General features: G+C 38.7%; 1 protein-coding gene and 1 non-coding gene across 3 annotated transcripts in view; both read left to right on the top strand.

Annotated features, from left to right (window-relative positions):
* Positions 1 to 12531, top strand: part of ADAM10 (ADAM metallopeptidase domain 10) — a 159562-nt gene extending 147031 nt beyond the window's left edge. For both annotated transcript variants that reach the window (XM_003267037.2, XM_030814481.1), the window contains exons 15-16: positions 8217 to 8343; positions 10288 to 12531. In XM_003267037.2, the coding sequence (XP_003267085.1) occupies positions 8217 to 8343; positions 10288 to 10382 (222 nt within the window). In that variant the 3' untranslated portion in view covers positions 10383 to 12531. The remainder of the gene's footprint in view (positions 1 to 8216; positions 8344 to 10287) is intronic.
* Positions 7709 to 7812, top strand: LOC115835773. The gene has a single exon (XR_004030794.1). It is a non-coding gene; the product is annotated as a small nucleolar RNA U13 (small nucleolar RNA).
* Positions 12532 to 22333: the final 9802 nt, after the last annotated feature.

The raw sequence follows: 22333 nt of genomic DNA, 5'->3' as shown, positions 1-22333 counted from the left end.
TAAAATGCAATAATTTATATGGAAAAGAGTAAAAACTGTGCATATTAACTTTGAAACTGGAATGTTTTCAGGTTCCTGTTAGTGGTATTTTATCTTACTTGCCCAGGCTGAGCTTAAAGTAACCAGAAGTTTAGTACAAGTTGCTTTCTGCTTGGCAGATTGCTATTGCTGCTGCTGCTAGTGGTGGTGGTGGGAGTTTGAAGGATAGGAGGAGTGTATAGTCAAAGTCCAGACTATAGTATTATGTCTTCTGAAAAATTGAAAGGAAACTTTCTGCCCCTATAGGCATGACATAATCAGTATCATGACAAGGAGCTGTGGACCCCACATGGTCTTGTGACCCATGGGAAGTCCAGAATGCGTTTGCTGAGAGTGAGCATTGTTGAACACTGGAGTATTCATTGAAAGGATTATATGGTTGACTTTCCGGAGGTCTTTAAGAACAATAGATTATCTTATGTCTGAAGAGACTTGAGTGCATGTCTTCCCTGTCCTTGCTCATGCACTTTTTTTAGACGATACTTGCTTTATCATTTTGTTACCATATAGGTTCTTTTTGTTTATATTTAGATTATCAAATTAAATACTACTGTAATTAATACATAATAAATTAGACTATTCAATTTTGACTTTTTACTTTATTATTGGCTATGTTTAAGTGCCTGTATTGAACATCATCTCTCTGTTTCTTATGTAGAATTATTTTCTGGGTTGAGAAACTTCTTGAGTTTTTGAAAAATGGTTGGATGTCTTCTCTTTGTCCCTAAAGTTTTGCTTAACACCCTTGTCTCTGAGATAGAAGACGCTGGTACTCAGTTTACACTCAGTAAATGTTCATTGAATGAATGACAGCTCCCCTTTCTTTCAGACTAACAGGTGGTCAATTTATGATCTTTTCTTTTGAGAGAAATGCATATTTTACATTTACTAGCCTAGTTAGTATTCCTTTCCCTGATTTTATAGTATATTTAAAGGGGATAGCATGCAATTTAGCATTTAACTCATTCTTTTTTAAAAAGAAAAACTCTAAAGGTGGCTGTACTTACTAATATTTTCAGATGCACTATTTATTTTGTTTAGTTTTTCTTGCTATCTTCTGTCTATTGCCATGTTCCATTTCCCCACACGCTAAATTCACAAAAGCTACTATCATTGGCACTGAAACATCTCAAGCATTGGGCTTGTGAGATACATAGTTACCTGAAAAAAATTAGAATAAAGCCAGGAACACTGTGCTAGAAGGAACTGGAAGTTCTCAAGGGCTTGAGTGCCATATTTTATTATGTATCTGTTGATGTGAACTGCGACTAGGTTCTTTTTACCTTTGTTTTTTTACAGTTTTAACCACTACTAAATCTGGGCTTTCTGTCTCCAATCTGCCTCTCTTACTGCCATAGTGTGTACTTGTATGGCGCTTTATTTAAATCTATAGGCCAGGTACGGTAGCTTATACCTTTAATCTTAGCACTTTGGGAGGTTGAGGAGGGAAAATTGCCGGAGACTAGCAGTTGAAGACCAACCTGGACAACCTGGCAAGACTCTGTGTATGCAAATAAATAAATAAATAAATGAATCTGCAGGGTGTGGCGGCATGTACCTTGTAGTCCCAGCTACTCAGGAGGATCACCACAGCCCAGGAGGGCAAGGCTGCAGTGAGCCGTGATTGCACCACTGCATTCCAGCTTGGGCAACAGAGCAAGACCCTGTCTCTTAAAAGTGAAAAAAAAAGAGTGTGTAGGTACTAAAAAGACTATCATTAAATATATCCAAACCAGTTTTACTGTCCTGTCTCTGTTGTAACAGCCTTGTCACATTATTTGTATGTGTTAGGCAGTCTAGAAATAATAAATGAGCTGTTAGGTATGTTTCAAGGTCAATATTTAAATAATGACTTACTTGTAATAACTAGTTCAACAGGTATTTTGTTTGTTGGGTAGGTACTGAGGTAATAGGATATAAGTCCAGGGAGCTCACAGGTCAGTTTGGGATAGAGAAGACAGGCCAGAGAAACGTATCTTCAGTCTGTATGCTGTTTTCACAGAACTAGGAGAACCTATTAGGAAAAGCCTTTAAGGAGATAACGCCAGAGCTAAGTTCTTTTTTTATTTTTATTTTTGAAATGGAGTCTCATCCGCCTAGGCTGGAGTGCCCTGGCGTAATCTCAGCTCACTGCAACCACCGTCTCCCAGGTTCAAGCGGTTCTCCTGTCTCAGCCTCCTGAGTAGCTGAGATTACAGGTACCTGCCATCATGCTTGGCTAATTTTTGTATTTTAGTACAGATGGGGTTTCACCATGTTGGCCAGGCTGGTCTTGAACACCTGACCTCAGGTGATCCACCCGCCCCAGCTTCCCACAGTGCTAGGATTACAGACATGAGCCACCGTGCCCGGCCAAGCTAAGTTCTTAAGAATTAGTAGAAGTAGAGAGTACAGAAATATTTTACGGGGACAGAGCATGTGAAAAAGTCACAGAAGTATGAATTTTGCAAAACAAACTTTTTTTTTCTACTTTTTTTCTTTTGAAAAATTTGATTATTCTTTTTTTAGTTGACAAAGTAATACATTCAAAAGTAGGCCTTTTTGTTGTTGTTGTTGTTTTTTACCTTGGACCCCCAATCTTTCTAGGATGGATTTCTTGTGTATTTTTCGAAACTGTCTATACCACTCTAAGGATATATACTTTTTAAAAAGGTGGAATCATATACACTTTGCTGTACTTTATCGTGTACTCAAGTTTTTGCTTTTGCTTTTTTCCCTCTCTTCTACATAGTGGTCTATCTTGGAAATCTTTGGTGGGAAGCATTCGAAGAAGGGTTTGACATGAAGGAGTAACATGGTCAGTTCCATATTTTAGGTAGCCATAACACTGATGGCCATATTTTCATAAAAATGAAAGTAAAGATGAAGGAAGGAAATATATTCAAGATGATAATGACTTTAGGAATAGAAATGTATCTCCTGTATCCCACTTGCCCATCAGTGTGAGAAAGCTAGTAGGAAAACTCTTAAGCCTTTGTACTCATGGATTGGCTCACATTAGAGGTGTTACTACTTCCCCAGCAGGTGTTTGGAAATGTGCGGTGGTTGTCAGAGTAACTGAAGGAGCTCTACTGGCATTTGATGGATGGGGGCCACGGATGCTAAACTTTCTGCATTACTCAAAATGGTCCTGTACTGCTTTGACAGACTGAGGGTGGCCTTCTACCCTGTCTTGCGATAAGTAGCAGGTCTGTTATTTGAGGATGAATAAAAACAAAAAACAATAGGAGTCTATAGAATACCTATATGATAAAGGAATGGGAACATCATCCTAAAGACTAACAAGGAGAGCAGAGCTCTGAACATGATTTTTATAGAAAACAAAATAAAATTAAAAAAAAATCTGGCAGTCTCAAGAAGTGGCTTTTAAAAAATAGATTGTAAAGTTTTAATTTCCAAGCCAGATTCAGCCCTGTCAGCATGTTTTGTATATTCTACATATTGTTTTAAGAAATTTCTCACAAGTTTGCCAGCATTTAAAAATAGGTTTTAAATAAAAATTCCGATATATTGCTTCTCTTGAAAAATCAGATCTTTAAGCAGTAAGGTTGAATTGCATTCCACCTTACCTTCCATGTAAGCTTTTGAGTTTGCAGTCCCTGCAATAACAAGCAATGTGAGGGACAACCGTGTTACAGTTTTTACAGATTGAAAAATAAACATGAAAATAAAGAGAAGAAAGGTGTCTGTGGGGCTCTTCTGTACAGAGATCTAATCTGAGAATTAAGTAAGACTGAGAAATGACACTCAAGTGTAAATCATTCTGTTTGATTTTAAAATTGAATATATATATGAATATGTGTGTGTGTCCATATATATGTATGTATGTATATATATCTTTCCCTTTTTTGTTCCCTCTCCTTTTTTGAAGCAGTTAATTCCTAAAGCCATTAGGTGAGCCCAAGCAAGGTAGGCATCCACGCCAAAGTTGGGGAGCTATAGTGGCACAGAGCAGAGTGTTGGAACCTGACCAGGTTCGGAAGGTGTGGGATGGGGAACACTACTAGTATGGGGTTTCAGAGCCCAAGCAGGGTGAGAAGTGCACCCCTGTGGAGGAGTGACTGGCATGGGATGTCAAGAGTGTAAGTAGGATGAGGAAGATGTCTACATAGGAGGGGTAAGACTAAAAGAAACCAGGGCTCTTTGGCAGATTCCAAGGCTGGGGTAGGGAAAGAACAGGATAAATCTGGAACTTTTTTTTTTTTTTAAATTAATTTTTTTGCACACAAAAACAATAAACATTTTCTAAAAATACATACAAACAAAAAGATGCGTATCAAACATATTAGGAAGGTTACACATGGGAAGTTGGGGAATAGAAATGGGGGGTGGGAGTTAAAATAAATGAGAGAGGGACTTTATATGGATCAGTGATAATAACTCAATCCTCTATTTGACAAAGAAGAGGGAGAAGGAAGAGGAAGAAAAAGAAAGTGGGATAAAGGATCAGAAAGGGAGGAAAATAGAAAAAATTAGAGTATGACTCCAGGGTAGACCTGTTTTGTTGTCACTGAGTTGGTTGGTTGGTTTGTCTGTTGTATTTTTCATGTTTCGCCAAGTTGGCCAGACTGGTCTCGAACTCCTAGCCCGAAGTGATCAACGCGCCTCGCCCCCCAGAGTGCCGGGACCACAGGCGTGAGCCACCACGTCCAGCCCCCACATTGCTTCTGGCCTCCGTGGTAGACCTCCCAGACGGAGCGGCCGGGCAGAGGCGCTCCTCACTTCTTCCCAGACACGGGGCGGCCGGGCAGAGGCGCTCCTCACTTCTTCCCAGACAATAGGTGGCCGGGCAGAGGCGCTCCTCACTTCCCAGACGATGGGTGGCCGGGCAGAGGCGCTCCTCACTTCCCAGACGATGGGTGGCCGGGCAGAGGCGCTCCTCACTTCCCAGATGGGGCGGCTGGGCAGAGGCTCTCCTCATTTCCCAGATGGGGCGGCCGGGCAGAGGCGCTCCTCACTTCTTCCCGGACGGGGCGCCCGGGCAGAGGCGCTCCTCACTTCTTCCCAGACGGGGCGGCCGGGCAGAGGCTCTCCTCACTTCCTCCCGGATGGGGCGGCCGGGCAGAGGCGCTCCTCACCTCCCAGACGGGGCGGCCAGGCAGAGGCGCTCCTCACTTCCCAGACGATGGGTGGCCGGGCAGAGGCGCTCCTCACTTCCCAGACGATGGGTGGCCGGGCAGAGGCGCTCCTCACTTCCCAAATGGGGCGGCCGGGCAGAGGCGCTCCTCACCTCCCAGACGATGGGTGGCCGGGCAGAGGTGTTCCTTACTTCCCAGACGGTGGGTGGTCGGGCAGAGGCGCTCCTCACCTCCCAGACGGTGGGTGGCCGGGCAGAGGCGCTCCTCACTTCCCAGACGGGGCGGCCGGGCAGAGGCGCTCCTCACCTCCCAGACGGGGCAGCCGGGCAGAGGCGCTCCTCACTTCCCAGACGGGGCGGCCGGGCAGAGGTGCTCCTCACTTCCCAGACGATGGGTGGCCGGGCAGAGGCGCTCCTCACTTCCCAAACGGGGTGGCCGGGCAGAGGCGCTCCTCACTTCCCAGACGGCGGGTGGTCGGGCAGAGGCGCTCCTCACTTCCCAGACGATGGGTGGCCGGGCAGAGGCGCTCCTCACTTCCCAGACGGGCGGCCGGGCAGAGGCGCTCCTCACTTCCCAGGCGGGGCGGCCGGGCAGAGGCGCAAATCTGGAACTTCTTGTTGGGCCAGAAAGTAAGAAAGTGCTCAAAGAATGATGAGGACATGTCCAAAAAACACAATAATGTCAGTAATTGATTATATGTATATAAAATAGGAAACCATGAGAGAATAAATAAATACATTGAAAGTTTGATGAAGAACAGGATATTTACATCCAAATTACATCCCTACAAAATATTCATTGTTCACAAAGGAGAAACAAGAGTCATGGTAAAATTTGGCAGATAACACCTTAATCCAGTGATCAAGTTAACATCAGCAGTAATGAAATAAAAATCACGTGTTACCTGATAGGATGCAGGGAGAACACAGCATCTGTGATATTCTTACCAAAGATGTGTGACCTGAATTTGATCACAAAGAAACACCAGAGAAACCCAAATTGAAGGACATTCCCATACAAAATAACTGCCCTGTAATCTTCAAAAGTATCAAGGTCGTAAAAGCCAAGGAAAGACTGGAATTTTTCCAAATCAAAGGAGAGAAAAGAAACATGGTGGCTAAATATAGCACACGATTCCGAACTGGATAGTATTGGGACAAATGGCAAAACCTGAATGAGGTCTGAGGATTAAATGTTAGTAATGTATCAGCCCTGATTTTGTGATTTTGATGATTGTCTTGTTATCTAGGAAACCACCCTTAGGTTGTAGAAATTATATGCTAAAATGTTCAGGAGTAACAGCATGGTGCTAGCAACTTACTCTGAGGTGCTTCCAGAGTTTTAAAAGTTTTTTTTTTGTTTTTGTTTGTTTGTTTGTTTGAGGTGGATTCTCACTCTGTCGCCCAGGCTGGAGTGCAGTGGCACTATCTCGGCTCACTGCAACCTCTGCCTCCCGGGTTCAAGCAATTCTCCCCCGCTCAGCCTCCTGAGTAGTGGGATTACAGGCACCCACCATCATGCCTGGCTAATTTTTGTATTTTTAGTAGAGACGGGGTTTCACCATGTGGGCCTGGCTGGTCTCGAACTCCTGACCTCAGGTGATCCACCCGCCCCGGCCTCCCAAAGTGCTGGGAGCCACCGTGCCCGGCCTCAGGTTTTTAAAAGGTTTTTGAATTGTACTTGCAACTTTTCTTTAAGTTTGAGACTCTTTCAAAATAAAACAAATTTTTAGAAAGTAGGAAAGGCTTTATGTACACACAGAAAAAGTGGCTTGGGATATTTTGCCACAACATGTCCTTAATTTTAGCGTTACTCTCATTAATGCTAAAATTAGCATTAGTACTACTTTAATTATATAAACACTGCTGGAAAAACTAAACAGTGTAGAAGTGGTACCCAGTTTGTTTTAAGTCCCTAAGTAATAGAAAATCTTCTTAAATGGGAGTTTTGCTGGAAACTATTAGTAGTAATTATGTATGTGTTACAATAATCTGTGTTAAATAAATGTAAAGGTTCAGTTTTAAAGTTGTAAATATTTTGTATGATGTTTGTTAGTACATGTGGTCTTAAAACAAAGTTTGAATATTTGGAATTGCAAAATATAATTTAAGACTAGACACAGTAATTTTCCTATAAATTTATGAATAATTTTTGAAGGTTTTTCTGTTTGGCTAATTGATTTGTTTAACATAGGTCAGGTTGAAAGTGAGGTTTTGGTTTCTTCTAAGACTGGATGAACTTTGCCTGCTGCTAAAATATGTATCTTCTTCCACTTTTCATATTTAAAAAGATAATTAACCTATAAACTAATGAATGCAATAAAGATATTGTATATAACGTAATGAGAACTAATGTATATAAAAAGTAATTTCATAACTAGTCCGAGTCTCAAATTCCAAATGAAATAGAAGAGGAAAAGGGTGTCTCAAAGAGATAGAATTTCAGTCTTAACTTTGATAATTAGAAAGCAATATAGGTTAAAGAGTAATTTTTAAATCTATTCACTAGTAGAATTTAAAGCAAGTTACATGCTTTCTAAGCCATGGAAAGTATAAACGCAAACAAAACATAGTCTATAAGAGTAAGAGGAGATCCTTTTGTAGTTCATAAGTGTGATGATTGGGTTTGCACACTCATATGTGAGATGTGCCTCCCTCAAACCTTGTTAGGGCATTGGCACATTATCCATTTGAGAGAGAAAAAAGAGTAAGGGGAAAAAACAAAGGAAATATTTAAACCAGAAAATATTTAATAACATGGGAAAATGCAATATAACTATATGCAAGATGACCCCAGTTCTGTGTTTGTGTTCATGTGTATGACAAATGTTGTTATATGTAGAAAAGAGACTGAAAAAAATCAGATTGAGTGGTTTCCTCTATGAGATGAAATTATGGGTGATTTCCATTTTCTCCTTTAAACTTTTTTTTATATTTAAACAATATATATGTGCAAATATCTAACATATGTATACAACTCCTAAACAAATGTTCTTTAAAAATTACAATATACTGTGTTCTATGTTTTATATACTGTAAAAGATACTCTAAAATATTTTGTAGTATTTTTTTTTCAGTGGAAAAATCTGTTTATTTCTAGGCTCATTGGTGGGCAGTATTACTTATGGGAATTGCTCTGATCATGCTAATGGCTGGATTTATTAAGATATGCAGTGTTCATACTCCAAGTAGTAATCCAAAGTTGCCTCCTCCTAAACCACTTCCAGGTAAGAATATTTGAGCAAGATACATATTTATGTAACTCAGAATTGTTTAGCAGGTAGAATTGAATTAAAAGTGAGTCTTTAGTAACTAATGTTATAGTACTTTCTCCATAAGAATGGGATTATTGGATGAATGATTTAGTTGATATTTGTGTGCTTTTTGTCAATCCAATCTGGCCAGTGACTGCTAAGTTAATGCTAATTTATCTGAGTGTCTGAAAATACTTAGAACTAGAAATTTTAAATTTTGCTTGGTATCTGTTTTCTTGTTCTTTTTTTTTAAAATATATTCTAACATATTCCCTTGTCATGATTATGGTAAACTACTTTAAAATTATTGATCTTTCTATTCTAATAGTTGTGCTTCTCATATTGTTGTCCTTCCTTCCTCCTTCCTTCCCTTTCATCTTCCCTTCCTCCCGCCCTCCCTTCCTTCTTTTTCTTTTTTCTTTCTCTCACTATGTTGCCCAGGCTGGACTTAATCCTGAGCTCAAGCAATCCTCCCCATCTTAGCCTCCTGAGTAGCTGGGACTACAGGCGCGTGCACTGCACCCAGCTCTCTTAATCGTTTTTAGTGTTTGTGCTCTTGAAATATTTTCTGGCATATAAGCTTATTTTCCCCCAGGATGATGCTTATGGGGACATACAGATCCCAGTCTGTGGGAAAGTCTTAGAGTAGAGGATTCATTCATCAAATAAGCACAGTCAAGTATTCTCCATTCCTGAAAACAACTCTTTAGTTCTGGTCTCCACCTTTTACCTCTCAGGGAGACATAGCATGAGGAAGAACCCTCTTTAGATGAGCTGTGGGCATTGGAAGGAGAAAAGGATAGGAAATAAACCCTTCGTATTGTTTAGTTCCCTCTGTTTATCCCTCCCCCTCTCCAAGGTATTCGTAGCTATTCTCTACAGGTGTGGGGACAGACATTGTCTCAGAGCAGCAGCAGGGGAGAGCCAGAGCTAAATGACAGCAGTTCCCTCTCCTGCCGCTCTCAGACTTCTCATAAAATGTCTTGCCTCAGGCAAATCCACTACCTTATACAAAGTAGTTCAAAACTAGGTTTCTTATACCTTTTCTCTGTTTTCCCTCAGTTGTTCGCCTGCATTTACCTGTCTGGGGCAAGATGGCCCAGTAGTCATGCTAGGACAGTATCTTAGTGAGAATTAGAGGAAATTTGATTTTTATATCATTGCTTTTCTTAAATTCACAATGTTAGCACTCTTGAGCTTATGTTAGTATTTAAGGAAGTTCTAAGGGCCACATGACACTTTTTAGATACTGTTACCAATTGTCTTATTCAGTGAAACATTTTATGTGTATATTGATTTCATTTTAAGTAAATCGCACCTTTAAAAACTTAGAAAACTAGCTGTCATTTATTGAACCCTCACAAAAAGTGTTAAACATTTTTATATGAATTATATACTCTTTACAACAGGCTATATACGTTAATTATCATCCTTGTTTTACAGTGTAGGCATCTGAGTCTCAGGTTAAGGCATTTGCTCAAAGACCCTTAGTAATTCCCTCATATGGATTCTGTCCACAGAATCTGTGATATTAATCTGGATTAATCTAATACTTGTGGCTGTTGAGCACTGAATTGTTGCTAGTTTCCATTGAAATGTGCTGTTTTAATTAAAATACATACCAGACTTTGAAGATTTAGTATAAAAAATGAAATATTTTGTTAGTAATTTTTGTATTGATTACATATTGAAATGATAACACTTTGGCTATATTAATTTAAGTAAAATAAAAAATATTAAAATTATTTCACCTTTTAAACCTTTTTTATTATGGCTATCAGAAGATTTTAAATTACATTGATGGCACATATTATTGGACAGCACTGAACTAAAACCTTTCTTATTGAAACAGCAGCTTTGCCTTTAAAGATTAAAAAGCTCATGAGAAATTGTTTTGCTTTTGTTTGTGGCTCACAGGCACTTTAAAGAGGAGGAGACCTCCACAGCCCATTCAGCAACCCCAGCGTCAGCGGCCCCGAGAGAGTTATCAAATGGGACACATGAGACGCTAACTGCAGCTTTTGCCTTGGTTCTTCCTAGTGCCTACAATGGGAAAACTTCACTCCAAAGAGAAACCTATTAAGTCATCATCTCCAAACTAAACCCTCCCAAGTAACAGTTGAAGAAAAAATGGCAAGAGATCATGTCCTCAGACCAGGTGGAATTACTTAAATTTTAAAGCCTGAAAATTCCAATTTGGGGGTGGGAGGTGGAAAAGGAACCCAATTTTCTTATGAACAGATATTTTTAACTTAATGGCACAAAGTCTTAGAATATTATTATGTGCCCCGTGTTCCCTGTTCTTCGTTGCTGCATTTTCTTCACTTGCAGGCAAACTTGGCTCTCGATAAACTTTTACCACAAATTGAAATAAATATATTTTTTTCAACTGCCAATCAAGGCTAGGAGGCTCGACCACCTCAACATTGGAGACATCACTTGCCAATGTACATACCTTGTTATATGCAGACATGTATTTCTTACGTACACTGTACTTCTGTGTGCAATTGTAAACAGAAATTGCAATATGGATGTTTCTTTGTATTATAAAATTTTTCCGCTCTTAATGAAAAATTACTGTTTAATTGACATACTCAGGATAACAGAGAATGGTGGTATTCAGTGGTCCAGGATTCTGTAATGCTTTACACAGGCAGTTTTGAAATGAAAATCAATTTACCTTTTTCTTATGATGGAGTTGGTTTTGATACTCATTTTTTCTTTATCACATGGCTGCTACGGGCACAAGTGACTATGCTGAAGAACACAGTTAAGTGTTGTGCAAACTGGATATAGCAGCACCTACTACTTCAGAGTTCATGACGTAGATGTCTGGTTTCTGCTTACGTCTTTTAAACTTTCTAATTCAATTCCATTTTTCATTTGATAGGTGAAATTTTATTCATGCTTTGGTAGAAATTATGTCAATGAAATGCCTCTTTTTATTTGTAGCCTACTTATTTGTGTTTTTCATATATCTGAAATATGCTAATTATGTTTTCTGTCTGATACGGAAAAGAAAAGCTGTGTCTTTATCAAAATATTTAAACAGTTTTTTCAGCATATCATCACTGATCATTGGTAACCACTAAAGATGAGTAATTTGCTTAAGTAGTAGTTAAAATTGTAGATAGGCCTTCTGACATTTTTTTTCCTAAAATTTTTAACAGCATTGAAGGTGAAACAGCACAATGTCCCATTCCAAATTTATTTTTGAAACAGATGTAAATAATTGGCATTTTAAAGAGAAAGCAAAAACATTTAATGTATTAACAGGCTTATTGCTATGCAGGAAATAGAAGGGGCATTACAAAAATTGAAGCTTGTGACATATTTATTGCTTCTGTTTTCCAACTACATCACTTCAATTAGAAGTAAAGCTATGATTTTCCTGACTTCACATAGGAGGCAAATTTAGAGAAAGTTGTAAAGATTTCTATGTTTTGGGTTTTCTTTTTCCTTTTATTTTAAGAGTATAAGGTTTACACAATCATTCTCATAATGTGACGCAAGCCAGCAAGGCCAAAAATGCTAGAGAAAATAACGGGATCTCTTCCTTGTAAACTTGTACAGTATGTGGTGACTTTTTCAAAATACAGCTTTTTGTACATGATTTAGAGACAAATTTTGTACATGAAACCCCAGATAGACTATAAATAATTCTAAACAAACAAGTAGGTAGATAGGTATGTAATTGCTTTTAAATCATTTAAATGCCTTTGTTTTTGGACTGTGCAAAGGTTGGAAGTGGGTTTGCATTTCTAAAATGGTGACTTTTATTCTGCAAGAGTTCTTAGTAACTTCTTGAGTGTGGTAGACTTTGGAACATGTAAATTTTTTGCTTGTAATGTTATCCTGTGGTAGGGTTTTGGCAGGTACACACACTGCCCTATTTTATTTTGAGTCTAAGTTAAATGTTTTCTGAAAAGAGATACATGCACTGAACTCTTTCCACTGCGAATCAAGATGTGGTAAAATAAAAGGATCAAGACAAAAGATCTAATACTACTGTCAGTTTTAATGTCCACTGTGTTTTATACAGTATCTTTTTTGTTCACTTTGGAAATTTTTACTAAAAATTGCAAAAAATAAAGTATTGTGCAAAGATGTAAGGTTTTTTGAAACTTGAAATGCATTAATAAATAGACTTGATTAAATCAACTTGAAGGTTCTATACTCTTTGAACTCTGAGAACTATCACAAGAAGCTTCCCACAAGGCAATGTTTTCTTACAGTTGTCTCTTCCTACAAAAGTATAGATTATCTTTATTCTTAATACTTTGGAGTCCATGTAGAAAATTTCCAATTAGATACTCTGTGTACACACAATAAACCTTTTTAAAACACCCAACTAATCTCAACTGCATTACATTGTTTCTAATCAATATTCAGTGCTTGTCTTGGTGGAAGAGGTGAGTCATTTTGAAAACTTATGGTCTTGTTTTTATGTGTTTTTCAAAGTTTTGAATGCGAAGTATCTCATTTATTTTAAAAAGCCTAGTTTAATGATAAATCTGTTTAAAATTTTGAGCCAACATTTTTCTGTTCATAGCAAATAAGGAGAGAATTGACCTTTCAGTGTTATCTAGAAAAGGAATTGTAAGCCCGGAATAGTTCCCTGCATGGGGTAGTCTGCTTCAAATTCTTTTTTTAGTCAAGGTTAGCTATAAGTAATACTTGTTAAATGAGTAAATATGTAATACTTTGTGAATTACTTTGTTAATTTAGGAGCACCAAATGTATATTATGTTTAGTTATTTATGAAACTTTCAATATTGATTAATTTGGGTAATTATAAATTAGTTATTTTTACTTGTAATTGAATGCTTAAATTCTGTTTACAGTCCGTCCTCTCTCCCTCCATCCCTCCCTCCCCAGTTTTATAAATTCAGGTACCAATTCACAAAATCAGAAATAAAATAAATTTATTAACTGCTTCTGGATTTAGCATTCCCTGTAGTGTCAGGCAATGTCATGCAGTTTGGGGAAGCATTTATTTAAGGAAATGACAACTTTCTCTGATCAGTCTTGTTTTGTGAGGTGTCCTCAACACTTTGTGCTTTGGGTACTTCGTGTTTGTCACAGTCTTAGGATAGTGAAATCTGATTTGTCCAAGCTGAGCAAACTACTCGACCCTAAGTCCCTGTATTTGTCCCTGTAGTAAGACCTAATTATTATTATTTCTCAAAGATTGGATTGGTGTCCTTGGCAGCTATGAAATTTCAGGGGCTTGTGCATGAGAAGGCCTTCTTATTAAGTATTTCTAATTGAAGGTATCAGAGTGTCAAGCATTACAAACCTGGACAGTTCACCTTGAGGAGTACTAGAAGAGATATTCATTATCCATATTTAAAGGGTCAAACTCTCCCAAAACCAGGGTGCAAGCCAGATGTAGTTTTAAAGCAGCTGCCAGGGACAGTTCATCTTCAGAGAAGTCACTAAAGTTGTAAGAAATACTAGTTTCCCCAAAACCACTTTCAACTTCTTAGAAACTAGAAAGACAATTTGTTTGCCCCACAGAAGACAACTTCAGTTTCAGCATCTCTCATGTTACGTTCTTGACTAAAAACAACTTCCATTTGTTATACTTTTCCCTTTATTACCAGTTTAGTTTTTTCACTATTGTTTCTGTATTCAACTCTTTATATGATTAGGATGCAAATTTAGCCCTTCTGTTTTATATTACTATATTGTTTGTATGTCTTAGATATATACATACATGTACTATTTTCAGTAGAAATTCATGTATTTTATAATTGATAAGCTCTTCAGAGCATCTCTTCTATAAAAAGCAACAGGATGCCAGGTAAAACGGAGCCTTGAGCAAAATGCTGATTAGTTTTTGCTTTTTCCTGAAATCTACACGAAAGTGATAGGGTGTGGGGTAATCCAACAAGGACAAGGTGAATTGAACAAGAACGAAATTTTGGAAACTGGGAAGCAGATGAAGGAGTACTATTGATTTGCAGACCCAGGGAAGTCAAATCCTAAACCAGCAGTGGGAACACAAGAGAATGGAGTAGTTCGCACTGTTAAGATTTGGGTAGCTGGCAGGGCTGGCCGCGGTGACTCACACCTGTAATCCCAGCACTTTGGGAGGCCGAGGCGGGTGGATCACTTGAGGTCACTAGTTCGAGACCAGCCTGGCCAACATGGTGAAACCTCGTCTCTACTAAAAATACAGCTGGGTGTGGTGGCGCATGCCTGTAATCCCAGCTACTCAGGAGGCAGAGGCAGGAGATTTGCTTGAACCCAGGAGGCAGAGGCTGCAGTGAGCCGCGATTGCGCCATTGCACTCCAGCCGGGGTGACAGAGCAAGACTGTCTCAAAAAAAAAAAAAAAATTGAGTACCTGGCCTTTGTTACTTTTTTTCTATGTGTGTGACAAAAACATAATATGCACACTTTTGTAGCCCACCTTTCTCATTTAACAGTACATTGATATTGTATATCACATTAATTACTGTAAATATTTCTGTGGATGTATTGTATGTTGTTTTTTTTTAATTAACCAATTTCCCATTGTTTGGACATTTAGGTTCCACATTGTTTATTATTTTAAACAATTCTAAAGGATTTTAATTGGTTCTTAGGAAAATCCTCAGCCTAATAATAAAATTAATTCCTAAAAGTGGAATTGTTGGGGTAAAGTTTTTTGAGGGTCATTGATAAAAATTATGGTACTGTCTCCCAGATAGATGTACCAAGTTATATTCCCACAATTAAAAATATATATATATATATATTTTTTTTTTTTTTTAAAATCAGAGTCCCATCCTTAGAAATCCACATATATGCGGCCACATGAATTTATCGGAAACAATAATAGAAGACTCATGCTTAATTAAGTTGATTAGCTTTAGACATAATTCAAATGAAAGTCAAATTGAGTGCCCTAATTGTGGTCTCTTAAATACCATTTTTCTTCAAGGGAACCAGACTCCTTTGGATAAATCACTAATTCCACCTGTAAGAAAGAAATGTACAAGAAGAGCCTAGGAAACATTCTTTTGTACCAGATCAGAAAGATTCAGGAGGCACCTTAGAAGTTACCACTGGCCAAAGCTGAGATAACTTTAGCATCAGCAAGGATAATATCTGCAAGAGATTGAAACTCATTATATTTAACTCTATGAGTTAATAATGGTAGTGGACAGAATTATAGTTACCTTTGGGATATGCTTTTAAAGAAATTCCAGGTAATAAGAGAAATGACAGAATTAGGATATCACCTTTTTACCCCCCCCAACAATTAATGGATTTAGACAATAATCGCCAGTGACTGCTAACCTCACAAAGTGAGAGCAATCAGATTTTGTTCCTTCTAATGGAAGTACATATACACCCTGTGAAGTGGTTCTGCCAAAAGTCACATCTGATCATGATGAAGCCTCCAGATCTAACTACCCCTTCATTAGAAATACAGGGGACAGAGGGACAGATAATATACAAGGGACTCAATCAGCAAAATCCAGACTCTGGAAAACTACAAGACAAATGGCCCTGCTTCAACAACAGAAATGCAAAGAGAAAAGACAACGATGGGTTAAAGGAGACTCAAGAGATATGTCTATCAATACTATTTGTGGGCTTATTTGGATACTGATTTGAACAAACTGTTGAGACCATTGGAAAAATGTGAAAAGTGGATATTTGATATTAAGGTTTTTAATTATTTTTAGGTGTGATAAGGGTATTGTTACATTTTTTAAAGGACCCCTTTTAGAGATGCAAATTGAAACACTTGAAATGATATGATGTACAAGTTTTTGCTTAAAAATAAGGATTGAAGTTGGCTAGTGTGTGTGGATATAGTTGAAACAAGATTGGCTGTGAGTTGATAATTATTGAAGCTGGGTGATGGGCACTTGGGGATTTATTACACTATTTTCTCTACCTGTGTTTATATTTGAAATTTTTCATAAAAGTTTTAAAATGTGGCCAGGTGTGATGGCTCATGCCTGTTATCCCAGCACTTTGGGAGGCCAAGGTGGGAGGATCACTTGAGCTCAGGAGTTAAGAGACCAGCCTGGGCAAAATAGTGAGACTCCATCTCAAAGAAAAAAAAAGTGTTTTAAATGTGAATCAAATTCATATATAAGCTGATTCATTACTGTTTTTATTTTAGCAGTAATTCATGATAATGACCTGTATTCATAATGATTTTCATAATGATTGTTTTAGTGGAATTAAACTTGAACCAGTCAAGCTAATATAATTAATTATATTCTGCTCCAGTTACAATGAATAATTAATTGATTTCAACTGCTAGGGTGAGCTCTTGAAGCTATCAGTCCAGCAATCTTAGCAAGCAGGCCATTGGGTCCCTGTTTGCTCTCCCTCTCTCTCTCTGTTGTAGGGCTTGCTAACTACTTAAGTAAAATACTTGTTTTCTGTTAAACATGTCAGGAAGTATGGTCAGCTTATCCACGTTAAGCCTGTGTGTCCCACGTTGGAGTAAATGTTAAGTAGCTCACTACAGTAAACTAGATTCTTCTGCCCTTTCTTGTTTAAATGATCATGTTCCCTGGAGGTGGAAATAGATCTTTAAAAAGATATCCTGTAGTTGTTTGTTCCCAGTGTAAAAAAATGAGAATAATTTGATAGAGTGTAGGTTGTCTTATATAAAAAGTGCTTCCATTTGCATGAATTTTAGAAAAATCATTTTGGAAAAATGAAGGCTATGTGGTTATACTGAACACATTAAGCAATTTTATTCTTTATTTTAAACGAATATTTTATTATCGTTTTCTTCCCTTGCCCTTTGGTATGGGAGTTAGCCTTTGTATTTCTAAATACAGCAGGCCAGTTTTTATAAATTAAGGTGTCGATATATTCTTCATTATTTAGTTTTGTTATTGTGGTTAGTTTTCATTTTTCTTAAGTATCTACTAGTAGCATCTGTAATTAAGTGAACTGACCTGTTAACCATTTTCCTCTTTCTCCTCCTTTCCTCCTTCTTGGAACATATCAGAGCATGTTTGGAATTCTTTGGCTCTTATGGTATGCATTTGCTGATACGCATTGACCAGTTACCTTACTCACGGGACAGATACTTCTTAGGCACTTGATTGTGCCAGGGCCTTGGCTAGATGATAAGAATGCAGTAGTGAACTTAACAGTGTCCCTGCCCTGGTGAAGCTTATGGTCTTGTAGGTGAGACAGATATCAGATAATCATGTGAATAAATGTACAATTCCAGCTGTGATACATGCTGAGGGGGAGGTTTTTGGTGATCCAAGAGCTGATAAGGCAGAGATAGGACTGAGAAAGGAGGGTGGGTCATCAGGAAGGTAGAGAATTCCTTACGAAAGTGATGCTTGAGTCAAAATCTGATGGATGAAGAGTTTAAATAGATTACATAGAATTTTTAATAATGTCGATTGGTTATATACTGGGCACTGATAGCTAATTTTTCTTTGGGGAAAGGTATGTCAGCCTAGTCATTCAGATTCCTGTTTTTTTTTTTTTAATGATTTTTCATTTTTTGCTTTGCATTGCATTCATTTGCTGAAGAGCTGGCTTGTGCTTTGGCAGGTGTCACACTTGGTTATTCTCCTTAGGATATTGGCCCAACACTCTGGGAGTTGTGAAAGGCGCTTCGCTTTTCAGACCTGGGCCTCTGTATCATGACTATCATAAATTTCGCATTAAGACACCTAGCCTCCTACCAGGATGAATGAGGTGTCCCTGTGATCTGCTGCTCCCTGGAATTCTATACATCTTTCTCTCATAGCACACACCATATTACAATATAATCCTGCCTCATCTAAGCCAAACTTTTGAGAGAATCATTTACACTCAGTGGCTACTTCAGCTCCTATTCACTTATCAACCTGCTGCAATTTTTCACAGCCTGGAAGGACTGCAGTCCGTGCCTTCAGGGAGCTCAGAGTCTAGCGGAAGGAAAGAAACCAGCAGTTACAGTACAGAGGGGTTTGTGTTGGAAACTCTACAAACACAGGATGCTCTGGTAGCTCAGAGGAAGTGCATATCGAGCATGGTAGGTAGGTAGTGGGAAGGGCCAAGATAACTTCCCAGAGGAGAAAAGCTGGAGCTGTGTTTTGGAGTTTCAGTAAAAGTTTGCTCTAACTGGTCCAAGCTGCTGTCACAAGCTTTTAGAAATGATGTAACCATGGGGCAGTTGACTGTCGTCATGTTCTTTGCTATTTTCATGACTCTGGATGTGCTTTTCCTTTTCCCTGGATTGCCCTTTCCCTCTTGATTCCTCTGCAGGACTGGGCTTTATTAATCTCCATTTCCTTGAGCTTGGCTATAGTAGATGTTCAATAAACATTTGTTTTGTTGTGTGCTTTGTAAATAGTCAGTGAAGCTGATTTCACAAGATAGATACAAAAGTTAGTTTCATTACAACACATTACCAACAGCTGTATTTCTAACTTTTAACATATCTCATTCTAAATCCTGTGGCAGCACAACCTTCTTCCCTCATAACTGGAGAGAAATTTTCTTTCAAAATCTAATACGCACTGTATTTATAGAATATAAAACATACCCACCATGTTTTGCACAAATGGAAAAGGCATAACTTAGCTTTGGGGCATGTAGCAACTCCTGACAGAAGAAGAAATGTATTCAGAAAGCTCAAATTAGAAATAAAATGGGAGGCTCTAGATTTGTGTTTGTGGCTGAATGTTTTCTTCAGCTAAATCATTGGTACAATGTTTATTTGACTATTTCATAGTGAAAGGTGGAAGTTAAACGTTTTGAAGATATTTTCCTGCAGTAAACTTCCAGATTAACATTTTCCGGTTTTTCACAGAATTCTAGTGTGTGTGTGTGTTTTTTTTTTAATAACAAATAGGTTTTTAGACAAATATTCAGGAAAAAACAGGAGGTATAAATTCCAGGGTCAAATGGAAATGCTGAGTTACATGGGTTTTTATTTTGTTCTATTGATTGATTTTTTTAAAAATGAGGTACTTCTTAGAGCCTCTAATATACTAGCACTGATTGTGATCTGTAAAAGCATCTTATAATATGCAGTGCTCCCCAACAAGTAAACTCTTCTGCTGTTTTCTCCCCTAAAGAGTCTGAGTTCTGCAGAACACGCTGGGTGTTACTTCTTGGATAGCTGGTACTGTAGTTTTCCCTGCCAGGGACAGGTTATCCTCACCTAAGGCATTCTCACTGGGCTGGGACTTCCACATCTGTTATGACACTTGGCACTGACAATGGGGTTGCAGAGATTCTCAGGACAGGCTGGTTAGCCTACACCCTCACCCTTACAAGCAACTCTGCTCTCTGTGGCACTCATCAGAATTGCTTGGCACAGTGGTCTCCAACTGTTTTTTTTTTTGAAATAGGTTTTCTATAGACCAGGCTGGAGTGCAGTGGCACAATCATGGCCCACTGGAGCCTCCACCCTCTGGGCTCAAGCAAACCTCCCATAGTGGGGACTACAGGCACATGCCACCATGCCCAGCTAAAATTACAACATTTTGTAGAAATGGGGGTCTTGCTATTTTGCCCAGGCTGATCTCAAACTCCTGGCCTCAAGTGATCCTCCCACCTTGGCCTCCCAAAGGGCATGAACCATCGCATCCAGCTGGTCTCCAAGCTTTTTGATCTTGTATCTTATACTTAAGAATCTTGAGTACACACTCGTAATATGGAAATATTTATAAATAATATGAATGTGTTATTGCACTGTGATGATGTTTTAAAGTATGCCACAATTTTGAGGGATAAGATAAAAATGAATGGAAATCATAATATTTCTTCCCACATTCCAATAGGCATTTTGTACTCCCTAGTGTGTACACAATCCACTTTGTAAACCTCTGGCTTTTGAGATAGAATCTACTTACAAGCCACCTAGCTGTCACCCTCCCTTCGTTCCTGGGTTAAGTTTGCTTTCCAGTGAAACACTCTGCAACCATTGAAGAATGCAGGCCACCTGCAGGTATGTGCTTCTAAAGAAGTCCAAGAAGTACTAAGTGGAAGAAGCAAGTATTAATATATATGTATGGTCTGATTTCTTGTGCGACTTTTTTTACATTTGTAAAAATGTATAATTTATTCAGAGAAAATCTCTAGATTGATACATTAAAAGCTGTTAAGTTATTTCTGAGCTCTGGGATTAAGGGCCTTGGGAGAGTAAGAAGATTTTTATTTTTTACTTTACTCTTCTGCACTGCTTGAATTTTTAATGAACCGGATTCTTTTTGTAATAAATAATTTTTAAAATCACTAAATATATTACGATGTCAACTATGTTACAATGCATTGCCAGTGTCGATTGTTGAAGTTGGGTGATGGGCATGTTGGGTTTCATTATATTCTTCTCTACTTTTATGTGTATTTGAATATTTCCATAATAAAAATTTTAAATAAAAAATGCACTGCAAAAGAGTCTATAGAAATACACTACATAGTTAACAGTGGTTATCTTAAGGGTGGGAGGACAGAAGAACGGTTGAGTAGAACTTCAGATACCTTCTGTCTCAAATGTTTTATAATGGGAAAACAACTGATACACACACACACACACACACACACACACACACACACACTCACTGCAGAGCCACCAATGCAACGAGTTTCATAGGTAGAAGGGAGTAGAAAATACTTACTTGATCTCCTAGATAAATGTTAGTTCCTAGGGGAATCTACAAAATAAATGTGTAAGTCGAGTGTTTAATATGTAAGGCTTGGCTGTTCCATATTAAGATTTTTTTTTTTTTGAGACAAAGTCTCACTCTTTTGCCCAAGCTGGAGTGCAGTGGTGTGATCTCAGCTCACTGCAACCTCCACCTCCTGGGTTCAACCGATTCTCCTGCCTCAGCCTCCCAAGTAGCTGGGACTGTAGGCCTGCACCACCATGCCCGGCTAATTTTTGTATTTTTAGTAGAGACGGGGGTTTCACTGTCTTGGCCAGGCTGGTCTTGAACTCTTGACCTTGTGATCCGCCTGCCTGGGCCTTCCAAAGTGCTGGGATTACAGGCGTGAGACACTGTGCCCGGCCCCATATTAAGATCTTAAGGCTTGTTTTATAAAAAGGATTCTTGGGCTTGTTATATAATCAAACAAAGGTGAAACTCCACAGCATAGCCACATGCCTCTGCACAGTGTCAGCGGCAGCAGGGAGGGCACAGCTAGTGGTCTGCCATGAATGATTGGCACTTTTAGCTAGTTACCAAGCTCCATAACATGAAAAGACAGTGTCTTAAAGTACAATACCTAATTATAGCTCTCACATGGGGTCCAGGGGAGTTAATATGTAAAGGACATTTTCTGTTGCTGACTGCAATAGTAGGCTGCATTCATGGACACATAGAATCTATAAAGAGGGAAATGATGGTCCATTAGCCGTGTGACCTTGTAAAAGCTAAGCTGTAGGTACCTCATCTGTGAAACAGGGATAATAGTATTAGCCACCTCAGGGGACTGTGTTGTGGATTAAAGGAGAATGTATGTAAGGCACCTTGCATATGGTAAACACTCGAACGTCAACTGTTCTTGTTTTCATGTGAAAAACTGCTTACTGAACTGGGACATTTAGCTTGGGAGCAGGTGTTCCCTGATTTTAAGTATCTTCTCCTCTAACAGACATGTGGTTAGGGATCCTTGGTCTGTGGTTAATCTCATTACCCTTGCCAAGTTTGGGAATGGTCATGTCACCTAATTTTGGCCAGTAAGATAAGAGGGCTGTCTCCTGCATGATGTCTACTGTTCATTCTCTGGATGTTACCATGTCTGAGTGAGCTGCCTGCAGTGGGCAACTTGCTAACAGCCTGAGGATGAAGCTAACATCAAGGATGGTGGAGCAGAGGGAAGAAAAAACACCGCATCTTCATAACATTACCAAGTGGCCCAGTCAGCTCTTGCTGAGGCCCACTCTACCTTGAAAGTTTCTTTTGTGTGAGATTTAAAAACAAAACAAAACCAACCAAACAAAAAACCCTCATTATTTAAGCCAGTTTGAGATAGCTTCCAAAGGC

Source organism: Nomascus leucogenys, chromosome 6 (genome assembly GCF_006542625.1).
Source record: "Nomascus leucogenys isolate Asia chromosome 6, Asia_NLE_v1, whole genome shotgun sequence".
Classification (NCBI taxonomy): domain Eukaryota; kingdom Metazoa; phylum Chordata; class Mammalia; order Primates; family Hylobatidae; genus Nomascus; species Nomascus leucogenys.
This window is presented reverse-complemented; position numbering and strand designations above follow the sequence as displayed.